This window comes from Salvelinus alpinus, chromosome 37 (genome assembly GCF_045679555.1).
Source record: "Salvelinus alpinus chromosome 37, SLU_Salpinus.1, whole genome shotgun sequence".
In the NCBI taxonomy this organism is placed as follows: Eukaryota; Metazoa; Chordata; class Actinopteri; order Salmoniformes; family Salmonidae; genus Salvelinus; species Salvelinus alpinus.
This window is the reverse complement of record NC_092122.1, coordinates 17,531,994-17,553,761: the sequence shown is the minus strand read 5'-3', so window position 1 is coordinate 17,553,761 and position 21,768 is coordinate 17,531,994. Positions and strand designations below refer to the sequence as shown.

The window sequence follows — 21,768 nt, the reverse complement described above, 5'->3', positions numbered from 1 at the left end:
GTCGGATGAAACAAAAATAGAACTGTTTGGCCATAATGACCATCGTTATGTTTGGAGGAAAAAGGGGGAGGATGCTTGCAAGGTGAAGCACGGGAGTGGCAGCATCATGTTGTGGGGGTGCTTTGCTGCAGGAGGAACTGGTGCACTTCACAAAATAGATGGCATCATGAGGTAGGAAAATGATGTGGATATATTGAAGCAACATCTCAAGACATCAGTCAGGAAGTTAAAGCTTGGTCGCAAATGGGTCTTCCAAATGGACAATGACCCCAAGCATACTTCCAAAGTTGTGGCAAAATGGCTTACGGGCAACAAAGTCAAGGTATTGGAGTGGCCATCGCAAAGCCCTGACCTCAATCCTATAGAAAATGTGTGAGCAGAACTGAAAAAGCATGTGCGAGCAAGGAGGCCTACAAACCTGACTCAGTTACACCCACTCTGTCAGAAGGAATGGGCCAAACTTCACCCAACTTATTGTGGGAAGCCTACCCAAAACGTTTGACCCAAGTTAAACAATTTAAAGGCAATGCTACCAAATACTAATTGAGTGTATGTAAACTTCTGACCTACTGGGAATGTGATGAAAGAAATAAAATCTGAAAAATAATTCTCTATTATTCTGACATTTCACATTCTTAAAATAACATGGTGATCCTAACTGACCTAAGACAGGGCATTTTTAGTAGGATTAAATATCAGGAATTGTGAAAAACTGAGTTTAAATGTATTTGGCTAAGGTGTATGTAAACTTCCGACTTCAACTGTATATGAGTGAATGTGTGAGGCTGTTGTGTGAGTGAGGCAGTGTGTGTGTGTGTTTCACCCCCTATAGAGAAGGCTCCATCGTCGGTCCTGTGGATGAGCAGGTTGGAGATGTGCAGGGTGATGGGGGTGGGATCAGGGTCAGACGGGTTGTCACGGGGACCATCATCCTGCAGAGGGGGACAGAAGTTAATGTGTCTGGTTAATGTGTCTGTGGTTAATGTGTCTGTGTGTGTGTTCATCCCTACCTTTAGGTCGATGTGTGTGTTCCTGACGCTGATCTCCATCGGGAGGACCTGGGGGGCAGAGTCATCCTCCAGGAAGTGAGCCAGGTTCCTTAGCGACGACATGAGGAAGCTGGCCCGGTAGCCGTGGAGACGCAGCTGGAGGAAACCGTTGGTCTCGGCCAGGGGGGAGTGGGCGGCGGCACAGGGCCCGCTCTCCAGCCGAGCCCTGACCTCCGGGAGATGGGTGGTCCCGTCTGAATTGGCCTCCAGACCACCACCTAGCGAGGGAAAGAGGAAGGAGGAGAGAAAATTAGATCAGTAATCAATTAATTACAATTAAAAAGAGAAGGCATAGATTGGCTGCAATACAAACAGAATGACTGCAACCACAACTCAAAGAAAAGGCTCAGCGATGGCCGCTTGGCAGGCATACAACCAGAAAATGCCTTACTGCTGACGCCAGTCTATGAATCCATTTCTAAGGTGTGACTAATTTGTAAAGCAAGGGCCCTTATGGGGGGTGGGGGTACTAATCCCATAAAACTATTTAAAGGCCAGTAAAGTGCCACAGCAGCTGCACGCAGACACACATTTTAATATAACAACAATGCATCGGCCACTGCCTCAGTAAGGAAGGAAGGAGAGAGGAAATGGCAGACGTGAGAGAAGGTAAGAGGTAAAAACAGAAATAGTGAGAAAGTGATGGAGAGCGGGACATATAGAGCGGGGTAGGAAAGGAGAGAGCGCGCGAGAGAGAGAGCGGGGTAGTGAAGGATAGAGACGGGGATTATTCTTCTGTGAAAGAGGGAGGAGGCGGAGCTGAGCTGAGGGAGAGAGAGATGGGGATTACTCTGCTGTGAAAGAGGGAGGAGGCGGAGCTGAGCTGAGGGAGAGAGATGGGGATTACTCTGCTGTGAAAGAGGGAGGAGGCGGAGCTGAGGGAGAGGGAGATGGGGATTACTCTGCTGTGAAAGAGGGAGGAGGCGGAGCTGAGCTGAGGGAGAGAGATGGGGATTACTCTGCTGTGAAAGAGGGAGGAGGCGGAGCTGAGCTGAGGGAGAGAGATGGGGATTACTCTGCTGTGAAAGAGGGAGGAGGCGGAGCTGAGCTGAGGGAGAGAGATGCTGTGAAAGAGGGAGGAGGCAGAGCTGAGGGAGATGGGGATTACTCTGCTGTGAAAGAGGGAGGAGGCGGAGCTGAGCTGAGGGAGAGAGAGATGGGGATTACTCTGCTGTGAAAGAGGGAGGAGGCGGAGCTGAGCTGAGGGAGAGAGATGGGGATTACTCTGCTGTGAAAGAGGGAGGAGGCGGAGCTGAGCTGAGGGAGAGAGATGCTGTGAAAGAGGGAGGAGGCGGAGCTGAGGGAGAGGGAGATGGGGATTACTCTGCTGTGAAAGAGGGAGGAGGCGGAGCTGAGCTGAGGGAGAGAGATGGGGATTACTCTGCTGTGAAAGAGGGAGGAGGCGGAGCTGAGCTGAGGGAGAGAGATGCTGTGAAAGAGGGAGGAGGCGGAGCTGAGGGAGAGGGAGATGGGGATTACTCTGCTGTGAAAGAGGGAGGAGGCGGAGCTGAGCTGAGGGAGAGAGATGGGGATTACTCTGCTGTGAAAGAGGGAGGAGGCGGAGCTGAGGGAGATGGGGATTACTCTGCTGTGAAAGAAGGAGTAGGCGGAGCTGAGGGAGAGAGAGATGGGGATTACTCTGCTGTGAAAGAGGGAGGAGGCGGAGCTGAGGGAGAGAGAGATGGAGATTACTCTTCTGTGAAAGAGGGAGGAGGCGGAGCTGAGCGAGCGAGCACTGCCTCATAGTACTGGGGGGTAAATATGGACCTCACCAACACCTCTTAAATATTCACACACTTTGGAGTTGACATGCTGGAGACACACATGCACACAACCTGTGGTCCCACAAAAACACATACCGACACTGGGTTTAATGTAGCTGGTAAAGGGAGCAAAACCCCCATTAGTGCTAATGCACCGTCTCACTGCAGCAGTTAGACACACACGAGACATACACTGCAGTCACACACCCACACTGCAGTCACACACCCTTGAGACACACATTGCAGTCACACATTGTGTGTGTGCGTGCGCGTGTGATTTTTTTAACTATCCTTGTGGGAACCAGAAGTCCTCACCAGGATAGTAAAACAAGGAAAATCTTGGACATTTTGCCAATCCCCACAAGGAAAAAGGCTATTTATAGACTTAGGGGTTAGGTTCAGGGCTACAATTATGGTTAGGTTTAGGGGTTTGTGGTTAGGGAAAATAGGATTTTGAATGGGAATCAATTGTTTGGTCCCCACAAGGATAGTAAAACAAAGGTGTGTAGCATGCTTGGTGGAGCAAAAATGCTAATTACTATCTGTCATTTCATACCAATGATGAAATCAGAGACACACTAACACAAACAAACAGGTAGTAACACTTGTGTGCAAGCTTGCGTTTGCCTACCCATGCTTATGTTCCACACACACATACCTTCGCTGCCTGGGGCAGGGGGTACAATAGTGCTGCCCTGAGCAGTGGGTACCATACCTGCAAGAGTTATGGAAGGGTAAACCAAGTCAATTGGGAGTGTGTGTGTGTAGCCTTAATCCAGCTATAGATAGTACTCCAAGAGAATGGGGAATAGCAAAACTGCAGTGTGACTGCAGTATGTGTGACTGCAATGTATGTCGTGGTGTGTGTACATGTATGTATGTATGCATGCATGCATGTACACATTTGTGTGTCTACGCATGCGTCTGTGTGTGTCTTCACCCAGGCTGCGGTTGCTGAGGTATTGTCGGAGGCTGACGTTTCCCAGCTGTGTGGGTCTGACGCAGCCCACCTCCAGAGATACAGCTGTGCTCTCCCCTCGCACTTCCATCCCCCCACACACACACTGCACCTTCAGCACCAGCACCGACACCTGGAGGGAGAGAGGGAGGCATTAAGTTGGATAGGAGAGTCAGCTAAAATGAATAAAAATGTAAGTTAATTCAATCAATTCAGAAAGTGGGGTAAAATTACAGTTCAGGAAATGAAAAATGCTCAAGTGTACTCATGCATGTGTGTGTGTGTATATATATATGTGTACAGTGCTTTCGGAAAGTATTCAGACCCCTTGACTTTTTCCACATTTAGTTACGTTACAGCCTTGTTCTAAAATGGATTAAATTAAACAATCTACACACAATACCTCACAATGACAACAGAAAAAAGGTTTTTAGAAATGTTTGCAAATGTATTAAACATAAAAAACATAAATACTTTATTTACATAAGTATTTAGACCTTTTGCTATGAGACTCGAAATTGAGCTCAGGTGCATCCTGTTTCCATTGATGTTTCTACAACTTGATTGGAGTCCACCTGTGGTAAATTCAATTGATTGAACATAATTTGGAAAGGCACACACCTGTCTATATAAGGTACCATCGTTGACAGGTGTGTGTGTGTAAGGTACCATGTCAGAGCAAAAACCAAGCCATGAGGTCAAAGGGATTGTCTGTAGAGCTCCGAGACAGGATTGTGTCGAGGCACAGATCTGGGGAAGGGTACCAAAACAGTTCTACAGCATTGACGGTCCCCAAGAACATAGTGGCCTCCATCATTCTTAAATAGAAGAAGTTTGGAACAACCAAGACTCTTCCTAGAAATGGCCGCACGGCCAAACTGAGCAATCGGGGGAAGAAGGGCCTTGGTCAGGGAGGTGGCAAAGAACCCAGAGTTCCTCTGTGGAGATGGGAGAACCTTCCAGAAGGACAACCATCTCTGCAGCACTCCACCAATCAGGCCTTTTTGGTTGAGTGGCCAGACGGAAGACACTCCTTAGTAAAAGGATGACAGCCCGCTTACATGACAGCCCGCTTCGAGTTTGCCAAAATGCTCCTAAAGACTCTCAGACCATGAGAAACAAGCTTCTCTGGTCTGATTGAACTCTTTGACCTGACTGCCAAGCGTCACATCTGGAGGAAATCTGGCACCATCCCTACGGTGAAGCATGTTTGTGGCAGCATCATGCTGTGTGGATGTTTTTTAGCGGCATGGACTGGGAGACTAGTCAAGATCGAGGCAAAGATGAACAGAGCAAAGTACAAAGAGATCCTTGATTAAAACCTGCTCCAGAGCGCTCAGGACCTCAGACTGGGGCGAAGGTTCACCTTCCAACAGGACAACGGCTCTAAGCACACACCCAAGACAACACAGGAGTGGCTTAGACCTTGAATGGCCCAGCCAGAGCCCGGACTTGAACCCGATCGAACATCTCCGGAGAGACCTGAAAATAGCTGTGCAGTGACACTCCCTGTTCAACCTGACAGAGCTTGAGAGGATCTGCAGAGAACGGCAGAAACTCCACAAAGACAGGTGTGCCAAGCTTGTAGCGTCATACCCAAGAAGACTCGAGGATGTAATCGCTGCCAAAGGTGCTTCAACAAAGTACTGAGTAAAGGGTCTGAATACTTATGTAAATGTGATATCAGTATATTTTTAATACATTTGCAAAAATGTCAAAAAAACTGTTTTTGCTTTGTCATTATGGGGTATTGTGTGTAGATTGATGAGGGGGAAAAAACAATTTAATCAATTCTAGAATAAGGCTGTAACGTAACAAAATGTGGAAAAAGTCAAGGGGTCTGAATACTTTCCGAATGCACTGTATAGTGTGCGTGTATGCATGTGTGTGTACAGCAGTGTGTGTGTTCATGTATCCATGCCTGCATGTGAACATACATTTCCTGTGCATGTGTGTATTACCATGTCTTTGGTGGGTTCGTCAATGCTCTGGGAGGTGGCACTGACAGTATCTGGTGAGCCAGCACCGTCCTGCTCCCCTGTGCCCATGGCCGCTAAGGCTGCTGCCTCCTTGGCAATTTCTGTGGCACTCTGATCCCTCACCACATCCTTAAAGCCTGAGATGGACACGTCGTCTGTGGACACAGAATGAATTAAAATTGGTGGTCTGCTACCAAAACATTGATAAATACCAGACACAAACGTAAAAACTCAGCAAAAAAAGAAATGTCCCTTTTACAGGACTGTTTCCCATGCTTGTTCAGTGAACCATAAACAATGAATGAACATGCACCTGTGGAACGGTCATTAAGACACTAACAGCTTACAGACGGTAGGCAATTAAGGTCACAGTTATGAAAACTTAGGACACTAAAGAGTCCTTTCTACTGACTCTGAAAAACACCAAAAGAAAGATGCCCAGGGTCACTGCTCATCTGCGTGAACGTGCCTTAGGCATGCTGCAAGGAGGCATGAGGATTGCAGATGTGGCCAGGACAATAAATTGCAATGTCCGTATTGTGAGATGCCTAAGACAGCGCTACAGGGAGACAGGACGGACAGCTGATCATCCTCGCAGTGGCAGACCACGTGTAACAACACCTGCACAGGATCGGTACATCCAAACATCACACCTGCGGGACAGGTACAGGATGGCAACAACAACTCCCCGAGTTACACCAGGAACGCACAACCCCTGCATCAGTGCTCAGACTGTCAACAATAGGCTGAGAGAGGCTGGACTGAGGGCTTGTAGGCCTGTTGTCTGGTGAGGACCTGCCTTACATCACCAGCAACAACGTCGCCTATGGGCACAAACCAAACGTCGCTGGACCAGACAGGACTGGAAAAAAAGTGCTCTTCACTGACGAGTCGCGGTTTTGTCTCACCAGGGGTGATGGTCGGATTCGCGTTTATCATCAAAGGAATAAGCGTTACACCGAGGCCTGTACTCTGGAGCGGGATCGATTTGGAGGTGGAGGGTCCATCAGGATCTGGGGCGGTGTGTCACAGCATCATCGGACTGAGCTTGTTGTCATTGCTGGCAATCTCAATGCTGTGCGTTACAGGGAAAACATCCTCCTCCCTCATGTGGTACCCTTCCTGCAGGCTCATCCTGACATGAGCAGCATGATAATGCCACCAGCCATACTGCTCGTTCTGTGCGTGATTTCCTGCAAGACAGGAATGTCAGTGTTCTGCCATGGCCAGTGAAGAGCCCGGATCTCAATCCCATTGAGCACGACTGGGACCTGTTGGATCGGAGGGTGAGGGCTAGGGCCATCCCCCCCCCCCCCCCCAGAAATGTCTGGGAACTTGCAGGTGCCTTGGTGGAAGAGTGGGGTAACATCTCACAGCAAGAACTGGCAAATATGGTGCATTCCATGAGGAGGAGATGCACTGCAGTACTTAATGCAGCTGGTGGCCACACCAAATACTGACTGTTACTTTTGATTTTGACCCCCCCTTTGTTCAGGGACACATTATTCCATGTCTGTGGAACTTGTTCAGTTTGTGTCTGTTGTTGAATCTTATGTTCATACAAATATTTACACATTAAGTTTGCTGAAAATAAATGCAGTTGACAGTTAGGACATTTATTTGTTTGCTGAGTTTATAATCTTTATTCTGGTATAGAAAACATCAGCTCACAACTGCCATCTCCTGGACAAACTATGGAATAGAAAGAACTCAAAAGCCATTCAATATGTATAGAAACATGGTTTATTCTCAGGACTAAGTCTGGAGTATTCCCTCCATATTTAGGCCAAATAAAAGTGTAAAAGATGTGTCTTTTCGAGTTATGTTCTCCTATAACCCCCCCCCCCCCCCCAAATAATAAAAAAACAAACAAACTGAGGCACAGTGACAAGATCTGCGTATGATGGATAGACCTAGTCAGACTTGTAATGCCTGGAGGAGAATCATGCTCAACCGTGTGTGTGTCAAATCGAAGTTTATTGATCGCATACACAGTTTAGAAGATGTTATAGCGGGTGCAGTGAAATGCTTATGCTAGTTACTAGCTCCGAACAATGCAGTAAAACATCAAACAAGAAACACAATCAATGAGCTATGTTGAGAATACAGTATTTAAAACACACACTACAAACCCCACAGCAAAATGGATAGACTGGCAGGAAATAGCTTCCGGACCGGAGTCTGGAATATAAATATATGTATGTGAATGGTGTGTATAGACAGTATGGACAGTATATGAATAGAAAAGGTGTGTACAGCAGTAGCTTTATAGGATGAGCCATGACTACAATACAGTATATACATATGAAGTGGGTAAATCAGTATGTAAACATTATTATGTACATAGAGCAGCAGTCTCTAAGGTGCAGGGTAGAGTACATTTACATTTTAAGTCATTTAGCAGACGCTCTTATCCAGAGCGACTTACAAATTGGAAAGTTCATACATATTCATCCTGGTCCCCCCGTGGGAATTGAACCCACAACCCTGGCGTTGCAAGCGCCATGCTCTACCAACTGAGCCACACGGGACCACCTACTGGGCGGAGGCCGGCTAGTGATGACTATTTAAACAGTCTGATGGCCTGGATATAGAAGCTGTTTTGATGCACCTGTACTGTCTCCATCTTCTAGATAGTAGCTGGTTGAACAGGCCGCGACTCAGGTGGCGGAGGTCCTTGATGATCTTCTTGGCCTTTGAGACAAAGGGTGCTGTAGATGCACACAATAATGCGTTGGGCTGACCGCACCACCCTCTGGAAAGCATGGAGGTTGCGGGCGGTGCAACTGCCGTACCATGCGGTAATACAGCCCTGACAGGATGCTCTCGATGGTACATCAGTAGAAGTTGGTGAGGGTCTTACATGCTAACCAAACTTGCTCATCGTCTGTGTGCGCGCGTGTTGATTTTGTCTATCTCCACCAGACGTGTTCATGACACACAGGTTAAAATACCAAAACCTACTGTGAACCAACTATATTAATTTAGGGAGAGGTCGAAACATACATGAAACATTAATGGACATTTAGCTAGCTTGCTGTTGCTAGTTCATTTGTCCTGGGAGATAAACTTTGGCTTGTTATTTTACCTGAAATGCATACAGTATTTTTTTTTTAGCTGGAACTTTGTCGAATTTTGACCCCATTTTGAGTCATACAAAATCGTGTGTTCTCTACTCCGACAATGAATCCACAGATAAAAAGGGGAAACCTAGTTAGTTTTCTTTGATTAGCCTCTCCTTGTTCATATTCTTCTGTGGATTTTATATTGCAGTTGGCAACCAACTAAGGTGCATTACCGCCACCAACTGGCCTGGAGTGTGGACCTCAGTTCATCTTTCAAACACCCACGTGGGTATATGCTCCTAAAAACCAATGAGTAGATAGGAGAGGCTGGACTTGCAGCGAATCAAGCGTCTAAAATAGAGCCAAGTTATACTACAGTGCCTGATACGCAGACACCCGTTGACAAGTGCGAGCAGTGGATGAAACGATTGAACAACATGTATGTACATTTATTTTGCAACGCGGCTGGTTTGTTCAACATATTAGGGGCCAGGCCGAATTTCTTCAGCATCCTGAGGTTGAAGAGGCTTTGTTGCGCCTTCTTCACCACACTGTCGGTGTGACGGAACCATTTCACATTCTCAGTGAGGAACTAGAAGCTTTTGACTCTATCCACTGCCTGTGGATGGGGGCGTTCTCTCGCTGTGGCCTCCTGAAGTCCACGATCAGCTCCTTCGTTTTGTTGACATTGAGGGATAGGTTATTTTCCTGGCACCACTCCACCAGGGCTCTCACCTCCTCCTTGTAGGCTGTCTCATTGTTGTTAATAAATCATGCCTACCACTGTTGTGTCGTCAGCAAACCCGATGAATGAGTTGGTGACCACGCAGTCATGGGTGAACAGGGAGTATAGCAGGCGGCTGAGGACGCACCTGAGGGGCCCCCGTGTTGAGGGTCAGAGTGGTGGAGGTGATGTTGCCTTCCTTCACCACCTGGGGTCAGCCCGTCAGGAAGTCTCAGACCCAGGGCCCTGTGTGTGTGTGTGTGTGTGTGTGTGTGTGTGTGTGTGTGTGTGTGTGTGTGTGTGTGTGTGTTTCCTACCCCTCTCCAGCAGGCTGTATGTGTCTGTGTCTCCGTCCTCCATCAGGAAGCTGTCTATGGAGAGGTTGTCCAAGGACTGCAGAGATGGAGTCTTCTTCATGTTCTTATAGGACACTGAGAAACTGGACTGGGAACGCTCCCTCATCAGACGCCCACTGGAACACACACACAAACAAACAAGAGTGAGTGTGAGAGAAGGGTGAGGGGAAAGAAAAACAGGAGTACTGTGGACCTCAAGGCTTGGATTTGATTTGAATAGCCCTGCGCCCGGTTTCCCAAAAGCATTTTAAGGCTGAGTTCATCATCAGAACCATTGAGCTGATTCTAACAATGAACTTAGCCTTAAGATGTTTTTGGGAAACCGGGCTCAGGTCTAGAACATTGACCTAGCCAAGGCTATATGCTACTAGTCACCAGATAAAGGCTACACACACTATTCACCGGGTACACACACCAACTTGCAGCGTGTAAATGTATACAGACCCACATACACTCCCACAGATATACACCCAACCACAGACAATTCTACATGCACACGTACAGATTAGAGGTCGACCGATTATGATTTTTCAACTCCGATACAGATTATTGGAGGACCAAATTTATTTGTAATAATGACAATTACAACAATACTGAATGAACACCTATTTTAACTTAATATAATACATCAATAAAATCAATTTAGCCTCAAATAAATAATGAAACATGTTCAATTAGGTTTAAATAATGCAAAAACAAAGTGTTGGAGAAGAAAGTAAAAGTGCAATATGTGCCATGTAAGATAGCTAACGTTTAAGTTCCTTGCTCAGAACATGAGAAAGCTGGTGGTTCCTTTTAACATGAGTCTTCAATATTCCCAGGTAAGAAGTTTTAGGTTGTAGTTCTTATAGGAATTATAGGACTATTTCTCTCTATACATAGAGAGACATATCTCTATATTCCGGAGTTCCAAATTAAGCAGCAGCAGCTGAAAAGATGAGCTCCTACAAATATTGAAATTTAAATGTTTTTTTAGAGTAAAGTACATCGAAAAAAAATCAAAAGAAAACTGCAAACTGAATAGGAGACCAAACAAGCAGCAAACAAAGAAGAAAGGCTTTTGAAAAAGTAACAATTTTTCATAAAATTATACCGTTTTCTTAGCTAGCTAAGTTGTTTACCTGTTGCTAGGCAGTTGCTAGGGACATTCCTGAAAGAAGCTAGCTAGCTAACAAGGAGTGTCTAGTTGGCAGAAGAGAAGAAGGGACAAAGAAGGGACAAAGTGGGACAAAATAAGGACAGAAGAAAAGGGAAAGGGGACATTAAGGTGAAGCAGTCCTCTAAAGACACAAAAGACAATAATACAAGAAACAACACTTCTATTGCCTCTCCCTCTACGATACGCACTTCCGGTTTGGTTTGGAGCGAGTAGTTGCATTCCGCTTTGCTCCACAGGTAGTATTACAGGTAGTATTACATTTCATTTCATTACAGTACAACAGTTTGATTTGTTTGATCTTAGCTGGCTACATAGCCGTCTTTGTATCCAAGATAATTGTGTAGTCTAGAGTAATTGTCGAGGTTACCTAGCCAGTTAGAGGTTACCTAGCCAGCTACACTTTCAAACAAAGTCAACAACGCAGCCACTGCTAGCTAGCCTATTTCACCAGCCAGCAGTACTATATCATTTTAGTCAATAAGAGTTTTTGCAACGTAAGCTTAACTTTCTGAACATTCGAGACGTGTAGTCCACTTGTCATTCCAATCTCCTTTGCATTAGCGTAGCCTCTTCTGTAGCCTGTCAACTATGTGTCTGTCTATCCCTGTTCTCTCCTCTCTGCACAGACCATACAAACGCTTCACACCGCGTGGCCGCTGCTACTCTAACCTGGTGGTCCCAGCGCGCACGACCCACGTGGAGTTCCAGGTCTCAGGCAGCCTCTGGAACTGCCGATCTGCGGCCAACAAGGCAGAGTTCATCTCAGCTTATGCTTCCCTCCAGTCCCTCGACTTCTTGGCACTGACGGAAACATGGATTACCACTGATAACACTGCTACTCCTACTGCTCTCTCCTCGTCTGCCCACGTGTTCTCGCACACCCCGAGAGCTTCTGGTCAGCGGGGTGGTGGCACTGGGATCCTCATCTCTCCCAAGTGGACATTCTCTCTTTCTCCCCTGACCCATCTGTCTATCGCCTCCTTTGAATTCCATGCTGTCACAGTTACCAGCCCTTTCAAGCTTAACATCCTTATCATTTATCGCCCTCCAGGTTCCCTTGGAGAGTTCATCAATGAGCTTGACGCCCTGATAAGTTCCTTTCCTGAGGATGGCTCACCTCTCACAGTTCTGGGTGACTTTAACCTCCCCACGTCTACCTTTGACTCATTCCTCTCTGCCTCCTTCTTTCCACTCCTCTCCTCTTTTGACCTCACCCTCTCACCTTCCCCCCCTACTCACAAGGCAGGCAATACGCTTGACCTCATCTTTACTAGATGCTGTTCTTCCACTAATCTCATTGCAACTCCCCTCCAAGTCTCCGACCACTACCTTGTATCCTTTTCCCTCTCGCTCTCATCCAACACTTCCCACACTGCCCCTACTCGGATGGTATCGCGCCGTCCCAACCTTCGCTCTCTCTCCCCCGCTACTCTCTCCTCTTCCATCCTATCATCTCTTCCCTCTGCTCAAACCTTCTCCAACCTATCTCCTGATTCTGCCTCCTCAACCCTCCTCTCCTCCCTTTCTGCATCCTTTGACTCTCTATGTCCCCTATCCTCCAGGCCGGCTCGGTCCTCCCCTCCTGCTCCGTGGCTCGACGACTCATTGCGAGCTCACAGAACAGGGCTCCGGGCAGCCGAGCGGAAATGGAGGAAAACTCGCCTCCCTGCGGACCTGGCATCCTTTCACTCCCTCCTCTCTACATTCTCCTCTTCTGTCTCTGCTGCTAAAGCCAATTTCTACCACTCTAAATTCCAAGCATCTGCCTCTAACCCTAGGAAGCTCTTTGCCACCTTCTCCTCCCTCCTGAATCCTCCTCCCCCTCCTCCCCCCTCCTCCCTCTCTGCTGATGACTTCGTCAACCATTTTGAAAAGAAGGTCGACGACATCCGATCCTCGTTTGCTAAGTCAAACGACACCGCTGGTTCTGCTCACACTGCCCTACCCTGTGCTTTGACCTCTTTCTCCCCTCTCTCTCCAGATGAAATCTCGCGTCTTGTGACGGCCGGCCGCCCAACAACCTGCCCGCTTGACCCTATCCCCTCCTCTCTTCTCCAGACCATTTCCGGAGACCTTCTCCCTTACCTCACCTCGCTCATCAACTCATCCTTGACCGCTGGCTACGTCCCTTCCGTCTTCAAGAGAGCGAGAGTTGCACCCCTTCTGAAAAAACCTACACTCGATCCCTCCGATGTCAACAACTACAGACCAGTATCCCTTCTTTCTTTTCTCTCCAAAACTCTTGAACGTGCCATCCTTGGCCAGCTCTCCTGCTATCTCTCTCAGAATGACCTTCTTGATCCAAATCAGTCAGGTTTCAAGACTAGTCATTCAACTGAGACTGCTCTTCTCTGTGTCACGGAGGCGCTCCGCACTGCTAAAGCTAACTCTCTCTCCTCTGCTCTCATCCTTCTAGACCTATCGGCTGCCTTTGATACTGTGAACCATCAGATCCTCCTCTCCACCCTCTCCGAGCTGGGCATCTCCGGCGCGGCCCACGCTTGGATTGCGTCCTACCTGACAGGTCGCTCCTACCAGGTGGCGTGGCGAGAATCTGTCTCCGCACCACGTGCTCTCACCACTGGTGTCCCCCAGGGCTCTGTTCTAGGCCCTCTCCTATTCTCGCTATACACCAAGTCACTTGGCTCTGTCATATCCTCACATGGTCTCTCCTATCATTGCTATGCAGACGACACACAATTAATCTTCTCCTTTCCCCCCTCTGATAACCAGGTGGTGAATCGCATCTCTGCATGTCTGGCAGACATATCAGTGTGGATGACGGATCACCACCTCAAGCTGAACCTCGGCAAGACGGAGCTGCTCTTCCTCCCGGGGAAGGACTGCCCGTTCCATGATCTCGCCATCACGGTTGACAACTCCATTGTGTCCTCCTCCCAGAGTGCTAAGAACCTTGGCGTGATCCTGGACAACACCCTGTCGTTCTCAACTAACATCAAGGCGGTGACCCGTTCCTGTAGGTTCATGCTCTACAACATTCGCAGAGTACGACCCTGCCTCACGCAGGAAGCGGCGCAGGTCCTAATCCAGGCACTTGTCATCTCCCGTCTGGATTACTGCAACTCGCTGTTGGCTGGGCTCCCTGCCTGTGCCATTAAACCCCTACAACTCATCCAGAACGCTGCAGCCCGTCTGGTGTTCAACTTTCCCAAGTTCTCTCACGTCACCCCGCTCCTCCGCTCTCTCCACTGGCTTCCAGTTGAAGCTCGCATCCGCTACAAGACCATGGTGCTTGCCTATGGAGCTGTGAGGGGAACGGCACCTCCGTACCTTCAGGCTCTGATCAGGCCCTACACCCAAACAAGGGCACTGCGTTCATCCACCTCTGGCCTGCTCGCCTCCCTACCTCTGAGGAAGTACAGTTCCCGCTCAGCCCAGTCAAAACTGTTCGCTGCTCTGGCACCCCAATGGTGGAACAAACTCCCTCACGACGCCAGGTCAGCGGAGTCAATCACCACCTTCCGGAGACACCTGAAACCCCACCTCTTTAAGGAATACCTAGGATAGGATAAAGTAATCCTTCTAACCCCCCCCCCTTAAAAGAGTTAGATGCACTATTGTAAAGTGGTTGTTCCACTGGATATCATAAGGTGAATGCACCAATTTGTAAGTCGCTCTGGATAAGAGCGTCTGCTAAATGACTTAAATGTAATGTAAATGTATACGATTTGTATTTCATATACCTTTGACTATTGGATGTTCTTATAGGCACTTTAGTATTGCCAGTGTAACAGTATAGCTTCCATCCCTCTCCTCGCCGCTACCTGGGCTCGAATCAGGAACACATCGACAACAGCCACCCTTGAAGCAGCGTTACCCATCGCTCCACAAAAGCCGCGGCCCTTGCAGAGCAAGGGGAACAACCACTCCAAGTCTCAGAGCGAGTGACGTTTGAAACGATATTTGCGCGCACCCCGCTAACTAGCTAGCCATTTCACATCGGTTACACCAGCTTAATCTCGGGAGTTGATAGGCTTGAAGTCATAAACAGCGCAATGCTTGAATCACAACGAAGAACTGCTTGCAAAACGCACGAAAGTGCTGTTTGAATGAATGCTTACGAGCCTGCTGGTGCCTACCACCACTCAGTCAGACTGCTCTATCAAATCATAGACTTAATTATAACATAATAACACACAGAAATACGAGCCTTAGGTCATTAATATGGTCGAATCCGGAAACTATCATCTCGAAAACAAGACGTTTATTCTTTCAGTGAAATACGGAACCGTTCCGTATTTTATCTAACGGGTGGCATGCATAAGTCTAAATATTCCTGTTACATTGCACAACCTTCAATGTTATGTCATATTTACGTAAAATTCTGGCAAATTAGTTTGCAAAGAGCCAGGCGGCCCAAACTGTTGCATATACGCTGACTTTGCGTGCAATGAACGCAAGAGAAGTGACACAATTTCACCTGGTTAATATTGCCTGCTAACCTGGATTTCTTTTAGCTAAATATGCAGGTTTAAAAATACATACTTCTGTGTATTGATTTTAAGAAAGGCATTGATGTTTATGGTTAGGTTTTTCGCGAATGCGCACCGCATCGATTATATGCAATGCAGGACACGCTAGATAAACTAGTAATATCATCAACCATGTGTAGTTATAACTAGTGATTATGATTGATTGATTGTTTTTTTATAAGATACGTTTAATGCTAGCTAGCAACTTACCTTGGCTTCTTACTGCATTCGCGTAACAGGCAGGCTCCTCGTGAGGCAGGTGGTTAGAGCGTTGGACTAGTTAACCGTAAGGTTGCAAGATTGAATCCCTGAGCTGACAAGGTAAAATCTGTCGTTCTGCCCCTAAACAAGGCAGTTAACCCACCGTGCCTAGGCCGTCATTGAAAATAAGAATGAAAATAAGAATATATATATAAAAAATAAATCGGCAAAATCGGCGTTCAAAAATACCGATTTGCGATTGTTATGAAAACTTGAAGTCGGCCCTAATTAATCGGCCATTCCGATTAATCGGTCGACTACTAGTACAGATTCACCAAACACACACACACACACAGTGAACAGATATTTAAAGGAATGCGGACACACACACACAGACAGACCCATAGCGTGTCTTACATGTTGGAAATAGAATATAGGGAGGTGGACCGGGTGTTTGAGGAGCTGAGCCGGTCAGAAACCACTGACAGACTGCCTTTCCTTTGTAGAGAGAGAACACACACACACACACACCTCGCATGGGTCAGAGCAGAGGACACACTGAGCTACAGAGTAGAGTAGCAGAGTGAGAAAAAAAAACACACACACATAAGACAGACGCACACCTTGTATGGGAGCTCATTGGACAAGGCAGAAACACACACAAATGAACAAACACCTCTTATGGGTGACAACATTGATATTGTGGCGTATAGGGCAGGTACAGTGCGGTCACTGTATTTACACAGGCATGATGTAGAACCACCTACTGATGTGATGGGACTGACCAAGTAACAGTAAAGTAACATTAAATGATGGTTTACTAAGCTGGGCATGAAGTGAGTAACTGTAATGACATCTGCAGGAAGTATTGTTGTGACTGAGTATTGCAGTAATGGGAGTGACTTAATGTAAAGCTTGTCATAAGTCCTCTGAATGAGTGTTACGGTCTGCCTGCCGATTGGCCTGCATTTCCAACTGCTGATCTGCCGACCGGGACATGCACTAAGTTACAGTAAAGATGTTCTTATTGTTTGCTTTGATTTGGAGTGAATCATCACAGTGAATGTTTTACAGAACTGACCGTCTGAATAGCTGAACAATGTGTTATGGAAGTAACGGAATCAGTGTTCCTCTGGAGAAATGTGTAGCAGTAGAGGGGAAAAGTCGGGGGGGTTTCCCTCCCCCACTGTTTTGGGATCCCCCCCCCCAGAGAATTTTGATGCAGAAGGACTAAGAAGCTCACTTCTGTTAACTTTTTAAAAGGACATTCTATCAAAAATGTATGAAAATAAAATTATGTTGACACCAACCAAAATGTAATTTCTACCTCCAGAAATGAGCCAAATAACATATTGGTAAAATTATTTGTTTAAATTGTAACATAGTGGACCATGCTTATTATAGCCTATGCATGGTTCATATGATCAGGTATGCTATTAGCAATAAGAATTATCACCTGTATCCCAACTGATGCAGCATAGTGGATATAAATAAAAAGGCTGAAGCATGGGGTAAGCCTATCTGCATTTACCCTATTGGGCTAATCATTAGTAGTCCTGCATCGGGTCATATAGGCATGGGTGAGCCTAAAAAATAAAAATCAGCTGGCAGGCGGAATAAAAAAAACTTTTCAACCCGTGGGTCGGCTCGTGGTTCAGAACAATTATATTGTGTGTCGGGAAACATTTTAAAATCAAGTTAATACACTTTCAAAACCCAGGCGCTTGTGTTGTGAATTCCATTCTGTGAGCGGCGAGGCAGACATAAGGCTACCAGCTAAGCACGCATTGAGTGTGGAGCCGGGAACTGTCCCTTATTCGTGAGGTGCTAAAATGTTCTCATTTGTCCACGTGCAGCGCTTATGTTCCCTCTCCCAACCAGATCATTTATTTAACCTTTATTTAACTAGGCAAGTCAGTTAAGAACAAATTCTTATTTACAATGACGCCTACCCCGGCCAAACATGGACGACGCTGGGCCAATTGTGCGCCGCCCTATGGGACTCCCAATCACCGCTGGTTGTGATACTACACATTACAAAGCGTATTTTTCCTGGGTAGCCTAGGTTACGTGAAAATGGCTAACGTAGGCCTAACCGGAGAAATAAAAAGAAAGGTTATGATAAAGGAATAGGCTACATCACCGTGGAAAAGTGCTGCGAGAGTGAAATCTCCAGTTTGGAAGGACAACATGGTAGACGAATACACAGCTGGCACAAAGTGCAAGCAGGTAGGCCTATTTTCGATAATTCAGTTAATTCCAAGTTATTAATTACATTCATTCAGCGTTCCTTCATTAGACCATACGCAGGCCATATAAAGAGTAAACCGGTGCGGCTGGTAAAAGTGTGAGCAGCCTATAAATGATTTTAGATTCTGGGAATTCCCTCACTATGACACTCGTAACTTGAACGCGCCTCGAGAGGAATATTTATCTTGCATAGAACACACAACAAGCCGATTATGTAAAGAGGAACTATTATACTGTGGGGTTGTCTGATTTTGTCTGCAGAGGAAAAGTAAATGTGGACTGTTCCAGCATCTTCAAAGTGCACCTCGGTATACATTTCTTTTATGTCCCACATTTTTTTTGCCTTGGCACCACAGCTAAATGACTGCAGTGGAAACACTTAGCTGGAAAAGGACTGTTATGGTAACGACAGTCTAAATTACCAGACTGTATTATGATAATGAAGGAAGGGAATTACCTGGACATAGACTCAGGCAGTCTGGCCCCAGGATTCTTCTCGTTCCAGTCTTTGGTGGAGAGTGGGTCTGAGAGAGTGGGGTCTGCACTGGAGGACTCACCCTGCTGGGCTTTACAATCAACTCCGGTCCCCGGCTCCTCTCCCCCAGTCCGGGCCTCCAGGGAAGCCTCTCCCAACTCCTCTGAACTCGATCTCCCTGTCCTCTCGTCAAGAGACGCCTTCAGGTTGGGGGCGGAGGCGGGGATGAGAGGGGCAGGGCCTTGCGTTATCCCACCCTCTACCCCTCCCCCACACATAAGCTGGTCCACTGTACAGCTTCCCTTCGTCCCAGCCCCCTCCACGTGGGTTCCTCTATCTCCCCCCTCCCCTCCGTCACTCCCAGTCTCCAAGGTGCATCTACTCTCCGAGGGGGACAACTCTGACCCTAGGGGGGAACCAGGACCCTCGGGCTGGGGGACCGGCTTCAAGAGGAGAGCTACCTCCGCACTTTTGAGCAGGATCCCCACACAGGCACTGAAGGGCTGGTGGTCTGGAGGGGGGTCCGATGTGGTCTTTGCCTTGTCTCGTTTGGAGCCCATCCCCTCCAGGTCCTGTTGCAGGGTGTGCTGCAAGGCTTTGATGCTGCGCTGCAGCCGCATCAGGAACATGTACTGCCTGTGGCTCACCTGGACACACACATTATGCTCATAACTACACACACTTCAGTATTCTCAAATAAACAGTGTAACACATGTTGGTTCACATTATACGCACACATCATACATTAATACAAAGTGGACAAAACATTAGGAACACTTCCCTAATATTGAGTTGCACCATCCCCTTTTGCCCTCAGAACAGCCTCAATTCATCGGGGCATGGACTCTACAAGGTGTGGAAAGCGTTCCACAGGGATGCTGGCCCATGTTGACGCCAATGCTTTCCACAGTTGTGTCAAGTTGGCTGGATGTCCTTTGGATGGTGGACCATTCTTGATACACACGGGAAACTGTTGAGTGTGACAAACCCAGCAGCATTGCAGTTCTTGACACACAAACCAGTGCACCTGGCACCTACTGCCAAAACCAGTTCAAAGGCACTTAAATATTTTGTCTTGCTCATTCACCCTCTGAATGGCACACACACACAAGTGGCATCAATCAGGGATCATGGACTGACCGGGTGAAAGCTATGTTATGAAAAGAGAACGTTCCTAATGTTTTGTACACTTAGTGTATACACACACGCAAAAGTGTACAGACACACCAAAATATATGTATCATCACTCACCTGTGCGCTCAAATGCTTCTGTACGTGCACTAACATGTGCATGTCTGCCTCCTTACTGGAAGAGGAAGACGAGGAAGGTGGGGGGATGTTGTCCAGGGACAGTGGCTTGTGAAGCCCGTTGCTAGGCGGCAGCGAGGCCTCTGTTGCCATGGCGTCCGTAACAGTACTATAGTACTCCTTCAAAAGCCTCTTCCTCTGCAGACGTCCCACGTTATCCAAAGGCTCGCTCCTGGCCAGGCCTGCAGCTGCAGAAAGGGGCGTTCTCTGCCCTCTCGAAGCCCCGCCCATTAGCCGCTCCTGGTGCTGGGCGTGTCTGACCGGCTGGCACGTCCACAGAGTGAGGGGGAAGGCGTCGACGAAGGGCTGGGGCCGCCCCTTCCCGCCGCGCGTCCCCTCGTAGTCCACCCAGAACTGGGCAAAGTGAACCGCCCACAAGTCTGTGGCAGCTGGCATTTTGAGGGCATCCACGCCCAACGAGGGCGACACCAACCCTTTATACACATTGTGCAACACAGTGTCCTGCTCATGCGCGTGGCGCTGGAAAATGGGGTGGATCACTGGGAAGGAGGTGGAGGAGCGAGGGAAGGAGGAAAAGGAGGTGGAGAAGAACTGTTGTTCTTGGAAGGAGAGGAGGAGGGCTTCCAGGTGGGAGCGGGAGCAGTTGGGGGGGTGGCGGGTGTTGGTAGCCACCATCTCCGAGCATTGGACAGAGACGGAGCGGGGGAGGTCCTGGGGATAGGAGGGGTCCCTGTCCGTGGGCACTAACAACTGTGGTGGGGGAGAGAGGAAGAGAAACACATTATTAGAAAATATACATACTAAGGTCATCAATGTGTACAAGATGACTAATGAGCATAATTTCCAATCTGTTGAAATGTAAAGACTATGCTCTTACAGAAATGGAGTGTGTTGACCTTTTCAAGGGCTTTTTTCACAGCTATGGTAGCGTTTGCATTTCTCAAATGACTGAATCAAAGTGTCCAAGTACTGAATATGAGTGTGTGTGATTTGAACAGCGACATAACATCATGACAGAGTGTGTGGGTGTGTGTGTCCTTTCTGCCCTCTACCTTGAGCATTAGTCCGTCCACCCTGATGTCGATGTGCTCGTCAGGCTTCTGTTCCTCGTCGTTGAGCTTGTAGAGCTCCATGAACTGTTCCAGGCTCTGCCTCAGGTCCAGCGCAAACAGGTTGCACCACACCAGGCTCCTGGGGTCCAGCACCAGCTGCAGCGCATTCAGCTGCACAAACAGGTTGGGGCAAGGGACTGCAGGAGGTGGGGAAGAGAAGAGAGGTTGGAAACTAGAAAGGGTGGAGGGGGAAGAGAAGAGAGGTGACGCACTAATGCATTCACCTTTCCCTCAGCACTAACACACCCGATTCACAAACATCAAGTCAAGACTTCAAACAGTTCAATCAGGTGAGTTAGCGCTAGGCTGGAATAAAACCTGTACACCCTGTAGGATGAGGGTCTAGGAACCAAAAACTAGGAACTGAATGAGAGTAGGAACCAATCTTACTGGGGTAGTCCTTTCCGTCAGGGAAGTAGTACTCGGTGAACTCGACGTGGATGGCAGGCATCTCAGGGGGGAGGTACAGGGACTTCTTATTACAGGAGATCATGGCCTTAGGGCTGGAGCGACGCTGGTCTGCTGTGGACACCTGATACACACACACGGGATGAGGTCAGTACGCAAAGTGGGTGGATCAGATAGGCACGTCAACTGTGTGCGTGTGCTGACCTGGTAGATGCTGAAGTCAGCTATCCTGAGGACAATGGAGCTGGACAGGAGCTGCGTCTTGGGGGTCTGGGGAGAACTGAGGATACTGGTAGAACTAGTACTGATCTTACCTAGAAAGGAGAGGTGAAGAGAGGGGGAGGGAGAGAAAGGATGGTAGGGAGAATAAGGAAACGGGGGAGAGAAACGGGGAAAAGAAAAAGAGACCCAATCAGACCACCTGCCACACTGACGTCGTCTCAAAAGGTGTGTATCACCGCACACCGCGTGCGCACACCATCGGTTAGGGGGGTACCTGGCTCTAGG

General features: G+C 47.8%; 1 protein-coding gene and 1 non-coding gene across 5 annotated transcripts in view; both read right to left on the bottom strand.

Moving 5' to 3' along the window:
- LOC139566038 (bridge-like lipid transfer protein family member 3B) overlaps positions 1-21,768 on the bottom strand; it is a 48,619-nt gene that overhangs the window by 4,663 nt on the left and 22,188 nt on the right. The window contains exons 11-22 of one of the 4 annotated variants that reach the window (XM_071386876.1): positions 21,466-21,575; positions 21,244-21,385; positions 20,794-20,990; positions 19,724-20,491; positions 18,455-19,119; positions 16,165-16,245; positions 9,856-10,010; positions 5,732-5,904; positions 3,753-3,903; positions 3,471-3,527; positions 1,011-1,267; positions 824-932 (exon numbers count right to left, since the gene is read on the bottom strand). In XM_071386876.1, coding sequence (XP_071242977.1) covers positions 824-932; positions 1,011-1,267; positions 3,471-3,527; positions 3,753-3,903; positions 5,732-5,904; positions 9,856-10,010; positions 16,165-16,245; positions 18,455-19,119; positions 19,724-20,491; positions 20,794-20,990; positions 21,244-21,385; positions 21,466-21,575 — 2,865 coding nt within the window. Of the gene's footprint in view, positions 1-823; positions 1,268-3,470; positions 3,528-3,752; positions 3,904-5,731; positions 5,905-9,855; positions 10,011-16,164; positions 16,246-18,454; positions 19,120-19,723; positions 20,492-20,793; positions 20,991-21,243; positions 21,386-21,465; positions 21,576-21,768 lie in introns of all 4 variants that reach the window. The other 3 variants (XM_071386877.1, XM_071386878.1, XM_071386875.1) reach the window with 3 other exon arrangements.
- On the bottom strand, positions 8,206-8,282 carry trnaa-ugc (transfer RNA alanine (anticodon UGC)). Its single transcript has one exon. It is a non-coding gene; the product is annotated as a tRNA-Ala (tRNA).